The sequence below is a fragment of the Trachurus japonicus genome, unplaced genomic scaffold (assembly GCF_045865225.1).
Source record: "Trachurus japonicus isolate A0001 unplaced genomic scaffold, Traja_1.0 AP030235.1".
In the NCBI taxonomy this organism is placed as follows: domain Eukaryota; kingdom Metazoa; phylum Chordata; class Actinopteri; order Carangiformes; family Carangidae; genus Trachurus; species Trachurus japonicus.
In genome coordinates, this window is record NW_028220368.1 from 17,501 (window position 1) to 33,296 (window position 15,796).

The 15,796-nt window shown below is 45.5% G+C and overlaps 2 protein-coding genes and 3 non-coding genes across 5 annotated transcripts; all 5 read right to left on the reverse strand.

Moving 5' to 3' along the window:
* Window positions 1-758: 758 nt before the first annotated feature.
* trnas-aga (transfer RNA serine (anticodon AGA)) lies at window positions 759-840 on the reverse strand. The gene has a single exon. It is a non-coding gene; the product is annotated as a tRNA-Ser (tRNA).
* A 2,266-nt stretch (window positions 841-3,106) lies between these two features.
* On the reverse strand, window positions 3,107-4,803 carry LOC146960562 (uncharacterized). The gene is made up of 4 exons (XM_085772277.1): window positions 4,633-4,803; window positions 4,442-4,543; window positions 4,025-4,282; window positions 3,107-3,894 (listed from the first exon to the last, which is right to left on the reverse strand). Exons 1-4 carry the CDS (start codon window positions 4,650-4,652, stop codon window positions 3,114-3,116), a joined length of 1,161 nt encoding a protein of 386 aa, XP_085628403.1. The 5' UTR covers window positions 4,653-4,803; the 3' UTR covers window positions 3,107-3,113.
* A 137-nt stretch (window positions 4,804-4,940) lies between these two features.
* LOC146960563 (uncharacterized) lies at window positions 4,941-7,625 on the reverse strand. The gene is made up of 5 exons (XM_085772276.1): window positions 6,847-7,625; window positions 6,505-6,718; window positions 5,820-6,401; window positions 5,488-5,700; window positions 4,941-5,284 (listed from the first exon to the last, which is right to left on the reverse strand). The coding sequence occupies exons 3-5, from the start codon at window positions 6,151-6,153 to the stop codon at window positions 4,941-4,943; spliced, it is 891 nt and encodes a 296-aa protein (XP_085628402.1). The 5' UTR covers window positions 6,154-6,401; window positions 6,505-6,718; window positions 6,847-7,625.
* Window positions 7,626-10,389: 2,764 nt separating this feature from the next.
* On the reverse strand, window positions 10,390-10,461 carry trnaa-ugc (transfer RNA alanine (anticodon UGC)). Its single transcript has one exon. It is a non-coding gene; the product is annotated as a tRNA-Ala (tRNA).
* Window positions 10,462-12,859: 2,398 nt separating this feature from the next.
* On the reverse strand, window positions 12,860-12,941 carry trnas-aga (transfer RNA serine (anticodon AGA)). Its single transcript has one exon. It is a non-coding gene; the product is annotated as a tRNA-Ser (tRNA).
* Window positions 12,942-15,796: the final 2,855 nt, after the last annotated feature.

Below are 15,796 nucleotides of genomic sequence, written 5' to 3' on the forward strand. Positions count from 1 at the left end.
AAAACAGTTGTTTTGCCACCGTTTTTAAAGAGACATTTTAATTATAAGTAAAACAACTTTCAACTCTCTGTAATTGTTGTGTGCCTTTCTTAACAAGTGGAAAATTGCTGGTATAACAGGACCTCACATTATTTTGTGACATTTCAAAATTTTAAATTTCCCTTTGATTTTTAATTATTCAGAACGAAACTGCAACTTTTTTTTTTTTTTGCAATTTTCGCTGTCTCCTGCAATTTAAAAGCAACAAAAGCGCTTCAAACATCGCAACATGCACCGCAATTTTTTGTAAATGTGGCCGCGAAATCAGGCATTTTAGGCCGCAACAATCACAACAAAAGCCCGCGAAATCCTGGAGGGACTGTATGTACCTCATTGTTGCCAGGATTCAACTTACTCGATTAACTGTGGAGTGAAACTACAAGATTTCAAGCACATGGCCTTTACCGCCCAAGTCACAACGACTTCACACCACTATTTCCCAGGCATCATGGCTTCTTCTCAGACACATCTACAAGTTTTTCTGTCATGGAGCCAATTGTCTGTGCTTTTAGTGGACAAATGAAAGTGTGCATGTGGTGGATTTAGGTCCAACATGAAGATATTGAGGATTGAACCCAGGGCCTCATACATACAAACCATTGAGCTACATCCCCTCCTCAGAATGGGATATGCAATGTAACAGAGGATTGTAAATGTGTCATCAGGATCAGCTGTGTCATTCCCACAACTGTTCTCCAACTGTGAACATGAAAACTTCCCGTTGTCGGCAGGATTCGAACCTGCGCGGGGAGACCCCAATGGATTTCTAGTCCATCGCCTTAACCACTCGGCCACGACAACCTGTGCATAAAACATTTGTTATCACAGTGAAACATGCATGAGTTTACATAGTGTTGAATGTTTAACTGGTGCAGTGTTGCTGTCAAGTTGTAAACATAAAGGCTGCGGGAGATGACAGAGATTGATTGATGTAGGATCAATTTGGAAAGGACAGCAAGTCACTGAAGCAACAAGCTCACTTGTTAACTTATAAACAGGATGAGTCCATGGTCCACAAGTGTTCACCGAAGACACACCTGTGAAAAACAACCATAGATCACAACACCTGTGTATGGTTACACCTTGATTAAGTAGACTCGGGTGCTGCCCAATTGCCAGTACTACTACTCTCCCAACTCCCCCCAAAATGCAAATAAACACATTTAATACAAATGGCTCAACAGTGTGAATGTGTGTGTGGCACCCAGTTTTTCAGACGTATATTTGATTATAAAAAAAGCAATTTTCACCCACCTGACTGGCTGCAGCAGTCCCCGTCGACATAGATGACCTAAGGTTCAGCTTGGCCCGCATTCTTGTAGCGAGTGACGATGCCTTGGAACAACTCTTCCAACCCTGCACCTTCACCCGTCGTCAGAACAGAGTTCAGAACCTGGCCAAACTCGTTGGTCGAGGCCAAGGAATCATGGAGGATTTACAGCAGCCTGAAATCACTGAAATCAGGCTGAAGACTAGTCCTGGGAAAACTACAGAAGGACAACATCTCAGACTAAATTTGCAGAACTTGTTAAGTTATAAACAGGATGAGTTCATGGTCCACAATCAAGAGTGTTTCTGTTGTCATACAGTGTATGTATGATATCTTGGTCACCTCTCACCTCCAGTTGATTCCATTTACTGTTTGCATGACCCCAAGAACTGAAAAGCCCAGTAGGAACTTGTGCTGGCCGGGAATCGAACCCAGGTCAATTGCTTGGAAGGCCGCTATGCTCAAAGCAAGACAGGAAAAACCAAGTGAGTACATACTGTAATGGAACAGGCTCTACAACATCTACTCCACTGAACATGAAACTTCCTGTTGTCAGCAGGGTTCGAACCCGCCCGGTGAGAACGCAATGGAATTTTTAGTCCTGCTGGAAACGACAGGGATTGATTGATGTAGGCTCAATGAGGAAAGGCCAACAACAGGTCACCGGAGCAACGAGCTCACTAGGTCCAGGCCAAGGAACTGTCACATTTCATCCAATGGCGGTTCAGACATTGTATTATCTCTGCTACCTGTCAAAACACAGCTACGTTGTCGGCAGGATTCGAACCTGCGCGGGGAGACCCCAATGGATTTCTAGTCCATCGCCTTAACCACTCGGCCAAAAATGGGGCAAAAGGGACTGCCCGGCCAGGGGGAAGAAAAAGAAAGAGAGGAAGGAGGGGGGGGAAGAGGGAAAAAGAAAACGAGAAAAAAGGAGGAAAACGTACATTATATTAACTTTTTCTCGACTTTCTTATCTTCTCAACATTGTTTAGACAAATGTCTGCACTTATTGCAAAGTTTATCATCACTTTAATTTTCATGTTTCTTGTGGGATTCGAACCCATGCTTTGGCAAAATCCCAATCTACCATAGCGCTTTGGACATTCCTAAAGCCTACTGTAGGTGGCAGTATGCACCAAAACAATGGTGTGTAAATGTAAATACCTCTCCCATCATGTTTCCCCTCCTTTTTTTGGTAAACTCAATTATTTGAGAGACTAGCTCAGTACATCTGTGCAGCACAAGTGAATAAAACAAATTCCAACTTGAGCAAAGGAAGTACTTTTCAAAAATCTTTGGTTGAGACAAAGAGTGTTGGCTTTTGTGAATAAATGTAAAGTGATTCTACAAGTAATCCTGGCTTTAGTTCATTCCATGGATGACACTCACTGTTGTCCTGTTTTTCTAGAGGAAATTAAATTAATAAAATACATAAACATGTGAAATAAAAACATGAAGGCTGTTCTTGCTTCAAATAAAATTAAACTTTATTGTTACATTGCAACATTTCACCACACAGTAAGAGAAAACAGACAGGCAGGAAGACAGACAGACGACAGAGAGAAAAACGACAACAATTTTGATAACCGAGTAATGTTATCTAACAACAACATCTTGGTTTTAAGTTTTAATGCGTGTTGGGCCTTCACAGTATTAGTCCCCGCTATTTTACATCTATGTCAAAGCCCCACTGGAACTGGAACCGGAACCATTTTTTCCACAGACACTCAAACTGAAAACAATATCAGCATTTGCTGACATTATGTGCCATTAACAGCTGAAAACGAAGTAACAATGACTGTTATAAATTGCTTTTCCATTGCTCCAGGGTCAGTCCTGAGGCTGGACAGTACCACCGCCCCTTCAGCTGGGTGTGTCCAGTGTTTTTATTTTTGTCCTGGCCACACTCCTTGCATGTATAGTGGTAGTGCTCCTTTGCCAGCCTTTTCCTTGGTGGTTCACCCCTAGCCACGAGCCCCTCATCTTCCTGGGCAGCTTTATGGAGCCTCCAAGCACGTTGCCTTGGCTGAGGTGGAAGGGCTGTTTGCTGCAATGGAGGAGCAGGATGGAAAGGTGGACCAGGCTGGAACTGAGGAGCAGGATGGAAAGGCGGACCAGGCTGGAACTGAGGAGCAGGATGGCAAGGTGGACCAGGCTGGAACTGAGGAGCAGGATGGCAAGGTGGACCAGGCTGGAACGGAGGAGCAGGATGGCAAGGTGGACCAGGCTGGAACGGAGGAGCAGGATGGCAAGGTGGACCAGGCTGGAACGGAGGAGCAGGATGGAACGGTGCCGCTTGGTGGTACAGAGGAGCCTGCTGGAATTGCGGGGGGAACGGGGGAGGTGGGAATGGTGGATAAAACATAGGCCTGTTTGCCACCAGAGAGCGCGGACGGGGGAAAGCTTCCCCCTCATGATTTTCAGGCTCCTCAAATGTCATGACCTCATGTGCATGCTGCACAGGGGCAGCCGGAAGGGTGTTAACTGCAGGGAGAGACTCCTTGGCCAGGTGCAGCTGTTTAGGGAGCACAGTGCCTTGCAGCAGCGTGTCCCTGTCCTTCCTCTTGTCTCTCCTAAGCAGCCTACAAGACAAACATTCATTATTTTAGACATGTGAGCCTATCCTTTGAAGGTAACAAGCATGCAGGTGGAGGTTTTTATCTTTATATACTGTCTTGACTGTATGGAAAAGGTAAACGAAGTAACACACACCATGAAGAGACAGTGGTGTTGTTAACAGGCACCAGAACCAAGTTGGTCTGGTCCAGGACAACCCTGCTGTCTTCCAGCAGCTGTCTGATGTGGCTGTAGACACTGACAATCGACTGAGGGATGGGCATGGTTTTGCCCTTGGTGTCCTTTGGCCTGTTACATGCTTGCTCAAATTCTTTTGCAAGTCTGAGGCAAACACACTCACTGACCCGGTGTATTTCAGGGTCCTGGGCTGCTTGGCCGTGAGTCATGTATAGTCTGTGGGAGAGAAAGATGATATCATCTGGACTGTGAACAAGGATGTAAAGTCATGAAGAACCAGGTGACAATGTCAACAGGGATTGCAATAAATTGCAATAAATTATTGATTAATGATTTGTATTGAACCAAACTGATAGAAAAATTGTGGTCAAGCACCTCTCTGCCGCCTGCTGTCCAGGAGCAGAGCCACTTGGCTTCCGGGGTGCTCTCCACGGTCCTCCTGACACACGTCCCTTCTTCTTAGCCTTCTGGGTGTACCTAAACGCCGAAAGAGACATCCATGTGCTTCATTCATTCCACAGAATGTATGTTTAATTATGGTGTATAAAATCATTACTATCTCGTACTTTGAAGGCGCCTTGTCCATGGCATGGAGGGATGTGTACAGGTGGACTATGTCCACCTCCTCCTTGGCTGACAAGGCCGTGATGGTCCGGTTCAAGCCCACTAGGTAGGCTGCCAAGGTATCAACTGACTCCCATCCGGCAACACCTCTCGAGTCACATTGGCTGGTCTGAAAAGTGATAATGGAGAAATAGAAAGAAAAAAAAACAAGCAAAACAATGTACACTCTTTTTCATATTATGTGAGCAATGCTGATTTTACATTCATTTATCTTATTAAAAATGTAACCAGATTTACATTAAATATTTTATTAAATATTGTGTTTGAGTAAGGCGTTACAGAAAGTGTTATTGACCTCTGTGACGAGAGGTCCAGGTTCAGTGTCACCCTCCAACAACACCTGGGGTTTCACAGCACTTGGAGGATCGAGATCACCAGTCCCAAACTCAGCTAAATGGCAGAGAGCGGCGTCCGGCTCAACCTCATCCGAGGGATCATCAGCCCCAAGATCACTTGGTATGCACACAGTGGCGTCTGGCTCATCCTCATCTTCCTCAAGCAGAACCTGTGAGGGGATTTCAGGCATCTGCTTTGGAGCAAGCAGGTCTCCTTTGTTGGTCTGGGCCAACAGATACTCCACAGCAATGCGTTCCCCTGTAACCAGTGTGAACACAAAGATGAAAAAAAGGACAAACATATCCATATCCTACATTTATAGCACAATCTTCACACCCAGGAAATGCACGTCCTCCGAGTAGGGGGTTGCTTAAAGCGAAGAGGAGGAGGAGGAGGAGGAGGAGGAGGAGGAGGGGATGAAATACTCTGGTCTACCAGTGTTGCTCTGAGATCCCTCTTACCAGTAGGTTTCCCGGGTGGGGTGAATTCTGGAACCAGAGCACGACCAAGGACCCGCTGGCTCATGTTGTTGAGATGAGACATCAATTGGACATTAAATGTTCTGAGGGTTGAGGCCCCCTCCATAGCTACTGCCTCCTTGGCGCGGCTCATGTTCCATCTTGACACTCCCTCCAGCATGTACATTTGTGTATGCACTGCATTGCATCGCCAGCCTAAGAAACAAAATATGGTTCAGTCAACCATTATTGTAAAGTGAACACATTCAACATAGAAATGAACATTTATAAAAAGACATAAAATACAGTGTGTCTTGACGTAGATGCAAATGTACCTGGAATGAAAGCACACTGGTGTCGGTGAAAACTCTCCAGTGAGGAGGACCCCCTACCACACCTAAGGATGTCCAGCTCTTTTCCGCCCTTCTGGAGCGTTCCCACCTTTGTGTATAGTTTCACACCTGCAGGGTCTTGGAGGCATTCCAGGTGCTTCTGCTGCACGTCCCAAACATGGCGCATGCTGTCATGGTTTACCAGACGCAGCCCTGTCGTGTCTGTCAGCTCCCACACTGATTCCAGCAGCCCTGAAATCATGCTCCTAATCTGTTCCACTCCACGTATCCTCCTTCTGCAATGTCTCTTCAGCTCCCCTGGGCTGATGGTGGCCATGACTTGGTCTTCAGTGGGAGCATGTCCACTGTGGCTGCTCTTCCACTCTGCTCTCTTGGCCTCCTTCAGGCGTTGCACATCCTCTTGATCCCATTCAAAGATGCAAGAGGAAAGCTTCGCACAGAAGGTGCCATACAGAGGGTGGTGTTCTGTCGTGAGGCCGCAGTTGAAGCGTCACATGAAATGGAAACTATCCAAACGCACTGCAGACCTCCATGGGCGGAAGAGTTTCACCACAGAAGACACACCTGTGAAAAACAATCATTGATAATTACATAGACCACAACTGTGTGTGTGTCACTCACACAGTTTTATACACATATATTTGATAAACCAGCAATTTTTACCCACCTGATTGGCTGCAGCAGTCCCTGTCAACATAGATGACCTCTGGTTCAGCTTGGCCCGCATTCTTGTAGCGACTGACGACGCCTTGGCACAACTCCTCTAACCCTGCACCCTCACCCGTTGTCAGAACAGAATTCAGCACCTGGCCAAACTCGTTGCCTATGTTTGTCATCCATGCAGCGCTTTCTCCGATCTCGCCAGCCAGCTTCTTGGTGATCTGTAAAACAAATACTAGTTTCAAAAGCAAACCGAAAACATTGCCCCACTGAGAAGTAAACCCATTTCCTCTTTTATTGTAATTATTCATGTTCTATTTTCTATATTTTTTACTGTTGAAAACCTAACCTTCTTTGTGGAATCCATCTTTAGAATTCTACCATAGGTAGAAGTTATCACCCCCTTCATCTCATCCAGATGGCTGAGGATGTCGTTGGAGTGGACCGTCTCAAACCACTGGGCAAGAGGAAGGGGTCTGAAGGGTGGTGGGGGAAGATGGACAGCTGCAGATGGAACGAAGGTAGCCATCTTCATATGGCGCTCACAGTCGGAGAGGTAGCGGATGGTCTGCCGTGCCCACTCCTCGCTGTGCGCTTCCTCTATGGCAGACTGGAGGTAGGAGGAACTGTTACCGCTGGTCCTTGGCTTCAGGAAAGATATGCACTTTCTGTCCAGAGCCAGCTGTGTTGTGAGGACAGCGGGGAACAGGGTCCTGTGTGCCACATCCAGCTGGGAGAGGATATCCTGGCTCCATGGGCAGACCGGCTGAGAGCACTTGCTGCAACGTGGATAGTCCCCACCCACCAGATAGTAGCGGCTATCCACGTCGATCACCTCCCTGACCTTCCTATAAATGCCGGAGCTGTTCATCTTTCTGGAACACTGAGGGCATTTAAGAGGAATCCCCCACATCCTCATTGGTGCCCAGATAAACATTCTCTGGCGGTAGTACCACCCAGGCTGAGGAGGAGATGGTTTGGGCTCCAGTGGTGGGTGAAACCAGCAGGCCGTGATTTTTTGTTTCAGTTGGCCTGTAGGCTCATAGAGGCACTTGGAAATCCACACCTGATCAGCTTCCTGGATTACCTTGCGGAACTGTTCAGGAAGAAAACCTTTCCAATTAATTGTTGAAGGTTTACCGGTAAGTGGAGTTCCAGTGTGGTGTGGGGTGGCAGGTTTACCGGTAAGTGGAGTTCCAGTGTGGTGTGGGGTGGCAGGTTTACCGGTAAGTGGAGTTCCAGTGTGGTGTGGGGTGGAAGAGCTGCTGGAAAACGGGAGCTGAGATGGCGTTGGCTTCGGTGGTGCCAGAGTTGGCTTTTGGGGTGATGGTGTTGGTTTCCATGGTGATGATGTGATGAATGCTGAATAGTGAGCCAGTTGGATATGGTTCAGAAGACCAACAGTACCCTCCACCTTGGCCCCACAGGTGTCACAGATCTCCTCTGTATGGTGGTCAGAGAGGTGTTCAGAGAATTTTTCTCCCTCCACAAGCTTGTTGCACTTGTAGCATTGCACTCCCTGCCACTGATGTCCTGCCTCTGTGTCTCCTCTCTTTGTCTCTGTGTCGCCACTCCCTGACTCTGTGTCTCCTCTCCTTGTCTCTGTGTCTCCACTCCTTGTCTCTGTTCCTCCTCTCCCTGTCTCTTTGTCTCCTCTCCTTGTCTCTGTGTCTCCTCTCCTTGTCTCCGTGTCTCCTCTCGCTGTCTCCGTGTCTCCTCTCCCTGTCTCCGTGTCTCCTCTCCTTGTCTCTGTGTCTCCTCTCCTTGTCTCTGTGTCTCCACTCCTTGTCTCTGTTCCTCCTCTCCCTGTCTCTGTGTCTCCTCTCCTTGTCTCTGTTCCTCCTCTCCCTGTCTCTGTGTCTCCTCTCCTTGTCTCTGTGTCTCCTCTCCTTGTCTCTGTGTCTCCTCTCCTTGTCTCCGTGTCTCCTCTCCCTGTCTCCGTGTCTCCTCTGCCTGTCTCCGTGTCTCCTCTGCCTGTCTCTGTGCCGACTTGGACTCGCCCTGCCTCCGTCTCAACTTTTCCTGCCTTACTGGAGCCAGCGGCTGATGACAGATCTGCTGGCTAGGTGGGGGGGGGACAAAAAGAGGGCCATACTACATGCAACTAAGACACACTGCACTAACAGTTTTCTCCAGAATTGTACACAATATTGTTCAATAAATAAATCCACATCCTACAGTGACATATCAGGACTTAGTTCACCTACCTTATGGAACCCACAGGAGCACAGAAGGCTTCTCCCAAACAGATCCTTTGTGTGGCTCTGCAGGGGACAAGCATCTATATTCTCCAGGGCCTTTTTCCATTTCTTGGCCCCTGGACGTTTGCCAGTTGAAAAATGGTATTGGCCCTGGGCATATTTTATACAGATGTCCTTCCAGTAAGCTTCTGTTTTCCCTGTCTTAGTCATCTGCAAACATTAAATATAAAACAGGTTAATGTAGGTACATATAGTAAGTATGAAGTCATGTTTTCCATTACTGTTTTATTATCGTCACCCTATTATAAATTAAATAACAATAATAATACCAATAATAATAATATTGTTGTTGTTATTACATTTACACAGAAAGATGTAACAAAAAAAAAAAAATTGCTAACAATTAGTATGTTTAAAACACCTGAACACGTGTCTGCTCTGCTCAAACACATAACCAGGCTCCATTACCGGAGCGGAGAAAACGCCACAGACAGCTGATAAATTACTATTCCACTGATGGACAATGACACGCGGCACAATTCTTCAAATCTTAAGGCTTTCCCCGAGAAATCGGCAGAGTTTATACGGCAAATAAACAAATAAATAAGTTACTATTGGTCTTCAGATTCTGTCATATCACCAATATCCCCACCATTGCCACACAGTGCTAGTGTATGTACAGCGATGCCATTACGGGCAGAAGCTCCGTTCGCAAAACGGCTACGTAACAAGAAAGTTGAAATACAAGTGGAATTACAGGCTAACGGGACGGGAAAACAAATCTTATATTGTTTTGTCACAAGGTCTAACATTCGGCTTATACTTGACGTTGCTTTTATGAGTATTAATCAAGTTTTCCAACCTTTTTTCCGTGTTTGGTGTTGAACTGTTGTTGCGGTGAAAAACATGGCCGACAGTCTGAAGAGATAACCCCGCCCCCCCCTCCTACGTCACGTGACCCTTGTTCGGACCTGTTCGGAACTGTGTTCGGACCTCGTAGGAAACTCTTTGATCTGTGTTCGGACCTGTTAGGACTTTGTTAGGAAGTGTTAGGAATTGTTAGGACTTTGTTAGGAAGTGTTAGGACTTTGAGAGCAGGCCGATCGCCGCAGGGTACGGCCACGACAACTGTACACCTCATTGTTTTCAGTTTGAACTGGATTAGTCAACATTTACAAATCTTGCTGTATAACAGGATGGACATTTGCAGCAAATAGCAATTGCAATCGCAATAGCAATAGCAATTGCGAACCCGGGTCAACTGCTTGGAAGGCAGCTATGCTCACCACTATACCACCATCGCACATCTGGCTGTTAACTCAGCTGTTTACAGAAGTGGAGGAATTTGACTGTTAGAGAAGGAGAGTGAAAAACTGAAGGAAGAGCTGCTTTGAACCACCAGTCACTGCTGTGTAGATCTGACTGTGGACTCAGGCTAAAGACTCATTAGACAAACATGTTAACAGTCAGTGTTTGTCCATGAGATGTTCCTCAGTGTAACAGGATTCAAACCTGTGAGGGGAAATAGATTTAAAGAGCTAATCCACTCAGCCACAACACACTTTGTTATATGGAGGGTTTTCTTCATTGGGGTTTCTTGGGCTTGACCATATTCAAGAGGTCTTGAGTGGAGCATGACAATGACAATGACCTTTACACTGTATTGAGATAGCTATCATCATAAAGTCAGTTGGAGATGCCGGGGATTGAACCCGGGGCCTCATACATGCAAAGCATGCGCTCTACCACTGAGCTACATCCCCTCTGCTGTAGTAAGTGTGATAAGGTAAAACACATGGCGATTAAAGAGTAAATACATCAATGAAGGTATCTAATTAGACAATCTGATGACACACATCAAAAATCTGCAATAAAGCTGAACATAAGAAACAGTAGTATATCTGAAGTATGCAGTATAGAAGGTTTATACATAAAAATGACCAGTAGATGGCAGCAGTTCACCTCCTGATAGACCGGCTGATGGTCAAGGTTGGATTTTACAATAGAAACAGAAAATCTCCTCCACTAGTCAGATCTCTGTAGAAACTTCACCTCTGTCTGTTGTTCATTAAACCCAGCAGCTGCCTCCACAAACAGATGTGTAAACTGTTTATCCTGTCTAAATAAACACCGTAACGAGGCAAGAATTACACCCTCTAATTTCAATTTATGAGGAACTTTAAAACACCGAGGTAGAAATTATCTTAACCTCTCATCTCGGAGCGCAATCAAGCTCCACTCTGCAGAGGTTTGTGTTAACAAACAGTGACGTCTCCTCTTGAAACACTCATAAAACAAAAGAAAAAAGAAAAGACGAGCTCCACACACCCGCCCGACTCTGCTGGTGTCAGCCACATGACCCAAGCTGTGAACACACATGTTGTCTGTCTGCTTCAGTGTTGGGGGATCTGTCTGTCCACAAGTGTGTGTGTCAGCTGACCACAGCGATCCAGCTGTGGAGGAATTTGACAGAGTGTTTCCAGCGGCTCAGAGAGAGAAGGGTCAAGGGCCTCTGTAACTGACATCATCATCATCATCATCGTCGTCCCCTTCTCCACCCTTTTTCTCGCATGTGGCCAAAAATCAAGAGAACTTGTTTTTGTTTGGTCTCTATCACGGCTAAGCAACGCAGCACCGCACCGAGCCTGTTGCCGTGGTGAGCCAGCCGCTTTATTAGCTGGAGAAACTGCAGAGTGAGGGCAACATCTGGCACGGATCACACGAGGAAAATGAATGACAGAGTTGTTGTGATTTTCTGGAATGAAAACTCGCTAAAAGAAAAAAGAAAGAAAAAAAAGAACCCACTTGAAATGACATTGCAAAATTATTTGCTCTGAGAGTTTTGGGAGAGTCGGATTGAAAAACATTACCTCACCTAGGGAAAGTACGCCCAGATGAGCAACAGCACAGGAACTTTATATAACATTGTGTACCAACACACGCTGGCTGCCACGCTCTCAGGGAAGAAAAAAAGGTCCAGCCGTTATTTCATAAGACCCTTCCCTTCACTCAATATGTAAATTACGGCAGTACATGCTGTACGGCCACGCAGAGCAAACCTCTGTCTTTAATTATTCAACTTGGCTAACAGTCGGCCACAAACAGCACACGGCCTCCCAGCCTTTCAGCGCAGGGCTCAGCCATGGATTATGGATGAACTGGGAAAACCTCAGCAGCGGCAGAGTCGGTTTAGGTTATAAAGAAAATACAACATAAGTCATCGCTGTATAAATGAATGTAAGCTGCTTTTCATATTCCGCACATCCTCCCAAAACCACACCAGAGTTTGCTGGAGTTTGGAAAGAGAAACTTAACTTACTGTGTTTGTGTCATGTGAGCAGAGTTCACATCTCATAGGTTTTAGAGATGCGTCATGTGTTTTCCACCGGTCAGTGAAACCTGTGGCCTTTGCGATTGCTACAGTTACAATGCTGTTCACTGAGGAAGGTGCAGTGTAAACTCTGCCAAACGTTGTCACTTCACCTCAACTGTGCTCCCTCTCAAAACTTCCCACCATTGTCGGCAGATTCAATCTACTACCGCTCCTACTTGAAGATCATTTCATCATCAGAATTGGATATGCAGTTTTACAGAAGGGTCATCAGGATCAGCTGGGTTTTTTCCCACGATTCTTCTCTAACACAGAACATGAAAACTTCCTACCATTGTCGGCAGGATTCGAACCTGCGCGGGGAGACCCCAATGGATTTCTAGTCCATCGCCTTAACCACTCGGCCACAACAACCTGTGCATGACACATCTGTTGTCACAGTGTCACATGCATGAGTTGATATTGGTGTATATTTAACAAGTGCAGTACAAGTTGTCAACATAAAGTTTGCTGGAGATGACAGGGATTTATTAATGTGGGAGAAATTTGGAAAGGCAACAAGCTCAGGACAAGGAACCATGGAGACCTGACGAGTCAGAAAACAAAAAATGACCTTGTTGCTGTTTGCCACTTCACAAATCATCTCCTGAGCAACAAACACATCGCCATTTGCCAACAACTTCACCACTTCTCACGTAAGACGTTTCACTTTCTGGTGCCATATCCTTTAACTTATACAACAAACACTCTCCTGCTCACTCCCAAACCTCATGCAGCCCGAGCACGGTAAGCTTGTCACATCTGGACAAACATCCCTCAAAATTCCTGGACGTTGTCGGCAGGATTCGAACCTGCGCGGGGAGACCCCAATGGATTTCTAGTCCATCGCCTTAACCACTCGGCCACGACAACCTGTGCATGACACATCTGTTGTCACAGTGTCACATGCATAGGGATGGGAATCGAAAACCGGTTCCTCTTCGGAACCGGTTCCAACTTGGATCAATTCTTGGAATCGTGTGCGTGTCTGCTTTAACGATTCCCTTATCGATTCCGTTTGGTTCAGAAACTCGCGCATTAATTGATTAATGACGTTACGTAACGTTCCGTTAAAATCAATCTTCATTATAAATGAGGGTGCTTAGTGTTTATATCCACATGTCACCGTTTGTTCTCACAAAATAAAGTTAGTGGCGTGTCTGTGTGGAGCGGAGCTGCTGACAGATGCAGCTGACAGTGACGTTTCCTCATCACTAACCTGTGAGCCAGAGCCACCCTCCGGTCCTCCCTCCCTCACGTCGTGAGGACAGGACAACGTCTCCTGAACAGGCTACATATTCTTTCTGTTTTTCTCTCTTTATTCTAATCACTTCCTTTCAGGTTTTGCTCGTAGCCAGGTGAAACGGTAGCTGCGCCCTGTGTCTTTTCTCTGGCGCGCTCTCTCTCTTTCGCTCGCTCACTCGCTCCGCATAAAAACGAACGTTATGAAAACAATAACTAGTGAGAAGATACAGATGCATAAAAACTATGTAATGGAAACATTGTTAAATTCCTCCTGTGAGCACAGCTGCCCCACAGCCACAGTGGTCTAGTGTTAACCTGTCCAGGCAGGTCGGTCCTGTCAACTTTTTTAATGTCAGAGCCATTAATGCAGTGTTTTCAACCTTGGGGTTGGGACCCCATGTGGGGTCGCCTGGAATTCAAATGGGATCGCCTTAAATGTCTAGTAATTGATTAAAAATAAATAAATAAATAAATAAACTAATTATTTTTCACAATCTTAAACAACTATATTCTTGATATATTCACTTTCTTGAATAAATCAAGATAAAATAAAATGCAGCATATACAAATATCTGAGCTTGCTCATCTTGAATGAGGGTCACCAGAAATTTGTGATGTCAAAAGGGGTTATGAGCCAAAAAAGGTTGGGAACCACTGCATTAATGCAAACAAACCCATTTCTCTTTTATTCCCTCACCCAATGAGAATCAATAAGAGAATCGATAAGGAATCGAATCGATAAGCAATATCGATAATGGAATCGGAATCGCTAAATTCTTATCAATACCCATCCCTACACATGCATCAGTGTACATATTGGTGTATATTTAACAAGTGCTGTACAAATTGTCAACATAAAGTCTGCTGGAGATGACAGGGATTGATTAATGTGGGATGAATTTGGAAAGGCAACAAGCTCAGGACAAAGAACCATGGAGACATGACAAGTCAGAAAACAAAAAGTGACCTTGTTGCTGTTTGACACTTCACAAACGATGATTATCATTCTCCTAAGCAACACATCACCAACAACTTCACCACTTCTCAAGTAAGACTTTTCACTTTCTGGTGCCATATCCTCTACAAACACTCTCCTGCTCACTCCCAAACTTCATGCAGCCCAGGGGCCTCATTTATCATTGTGGATACACGCTTTTTTACACGCTCTTTCCCCCATTTTGTGCGTACGCACTTTTCTCCGCCTAATTTGGGATCTATCAAACCAAAACTTGTCGGGAGTAAGAGCAAAAATTTACGACCAGTCCGACCATGGCGTACCGGCATTTACACGCTTTTTGAAGAACAGGAGGAATTGGCGACGCCGCTGCAGAGTCAGAGAACTGCAGTATGCGAGGGAGAGAGGAGCGCGGACACTGTTTGAAGTAGCAAGTGGTGGTGATCATGACCCCCCCCCCCCCACCACCACCACCACCACCACCACCGCACACGTGTTGACGTCGGCACTTTACATGAAAAGCACAGCAACTCAGATTTTTCCCCTGTGCATTTACACTAGTTTGCTCCTAAATACTGGCTTTATAAAACGAATTTCGTTTTCTTTTGATATCATATTGATATTTCCCCCTGCATGTAGGCTACACCTCTTCCACAACCAGTCTGTCCAGTCTGGAAAATAATTTCTGCGACGTGCGTGTGTTACGTAGCCAGACTGGACACACACAAGCAAGCAGCAAGCCCAATAATGTCGGCGCAAATCAAAGCAAATGAGAAAACATGATCGATATTTTTTGTGTGAATAATATTTTATTGTATTTAACAAAAATGGGTGCTGCCCAACATCATTTTAGGAAAAGTCACAGACTGGTGGACTTCAATGTTTTTTTTTAAATATTTAGCTATGCACAAATGAAAATCAAAGTCTTCAGTGAACGGAAGTTGGGGGTTAGTGGAAAGGGGTGCAAAGTACTGACTGGCAGTGGAAACCCTGCTTTAAATTATTATGACATGATCTAAAATAAGGGGCAGAATAATATGATTATTCTTCTTTCTGTTCTGTTTCATTTAGATTTGGGAGTTTTTTGTATTTATTGAAGCCTTTCAATGCAAGATGATGTTTCTGACTGATATTGCCGTTGTTACCGTGTATCTCGCTTTCAGAGAAATTCCGCTTCTTTCTCCGCTCTCCGTCCGTCTGTTGTCTTCACCGTCTTCCACTGACGTCATTCCACACGTTTCCAGAGTGCACATGGCTACTTAATATGCACGTAACTGATTTGCATTGACCACTTATGGTTGCGTGGGGCCGTTTAGGGGGCTGGTATGAGGCGTGTTCTCATCCACGCTTTTCTCAGGTCGGTGTGATCTATCAAGGGAAATACGTGCAGCCGTGTGTACGCGGAGTTTGATAGATCTGAAAAGAGTGTATATTTTTTGGTCGTACGCACATTTTGCCTTTCGGTCGTACTGAAAATTTAAGAGGACTTTTACACGCTCTTTGATAAATGAGGCCCAGGAGCATGGTG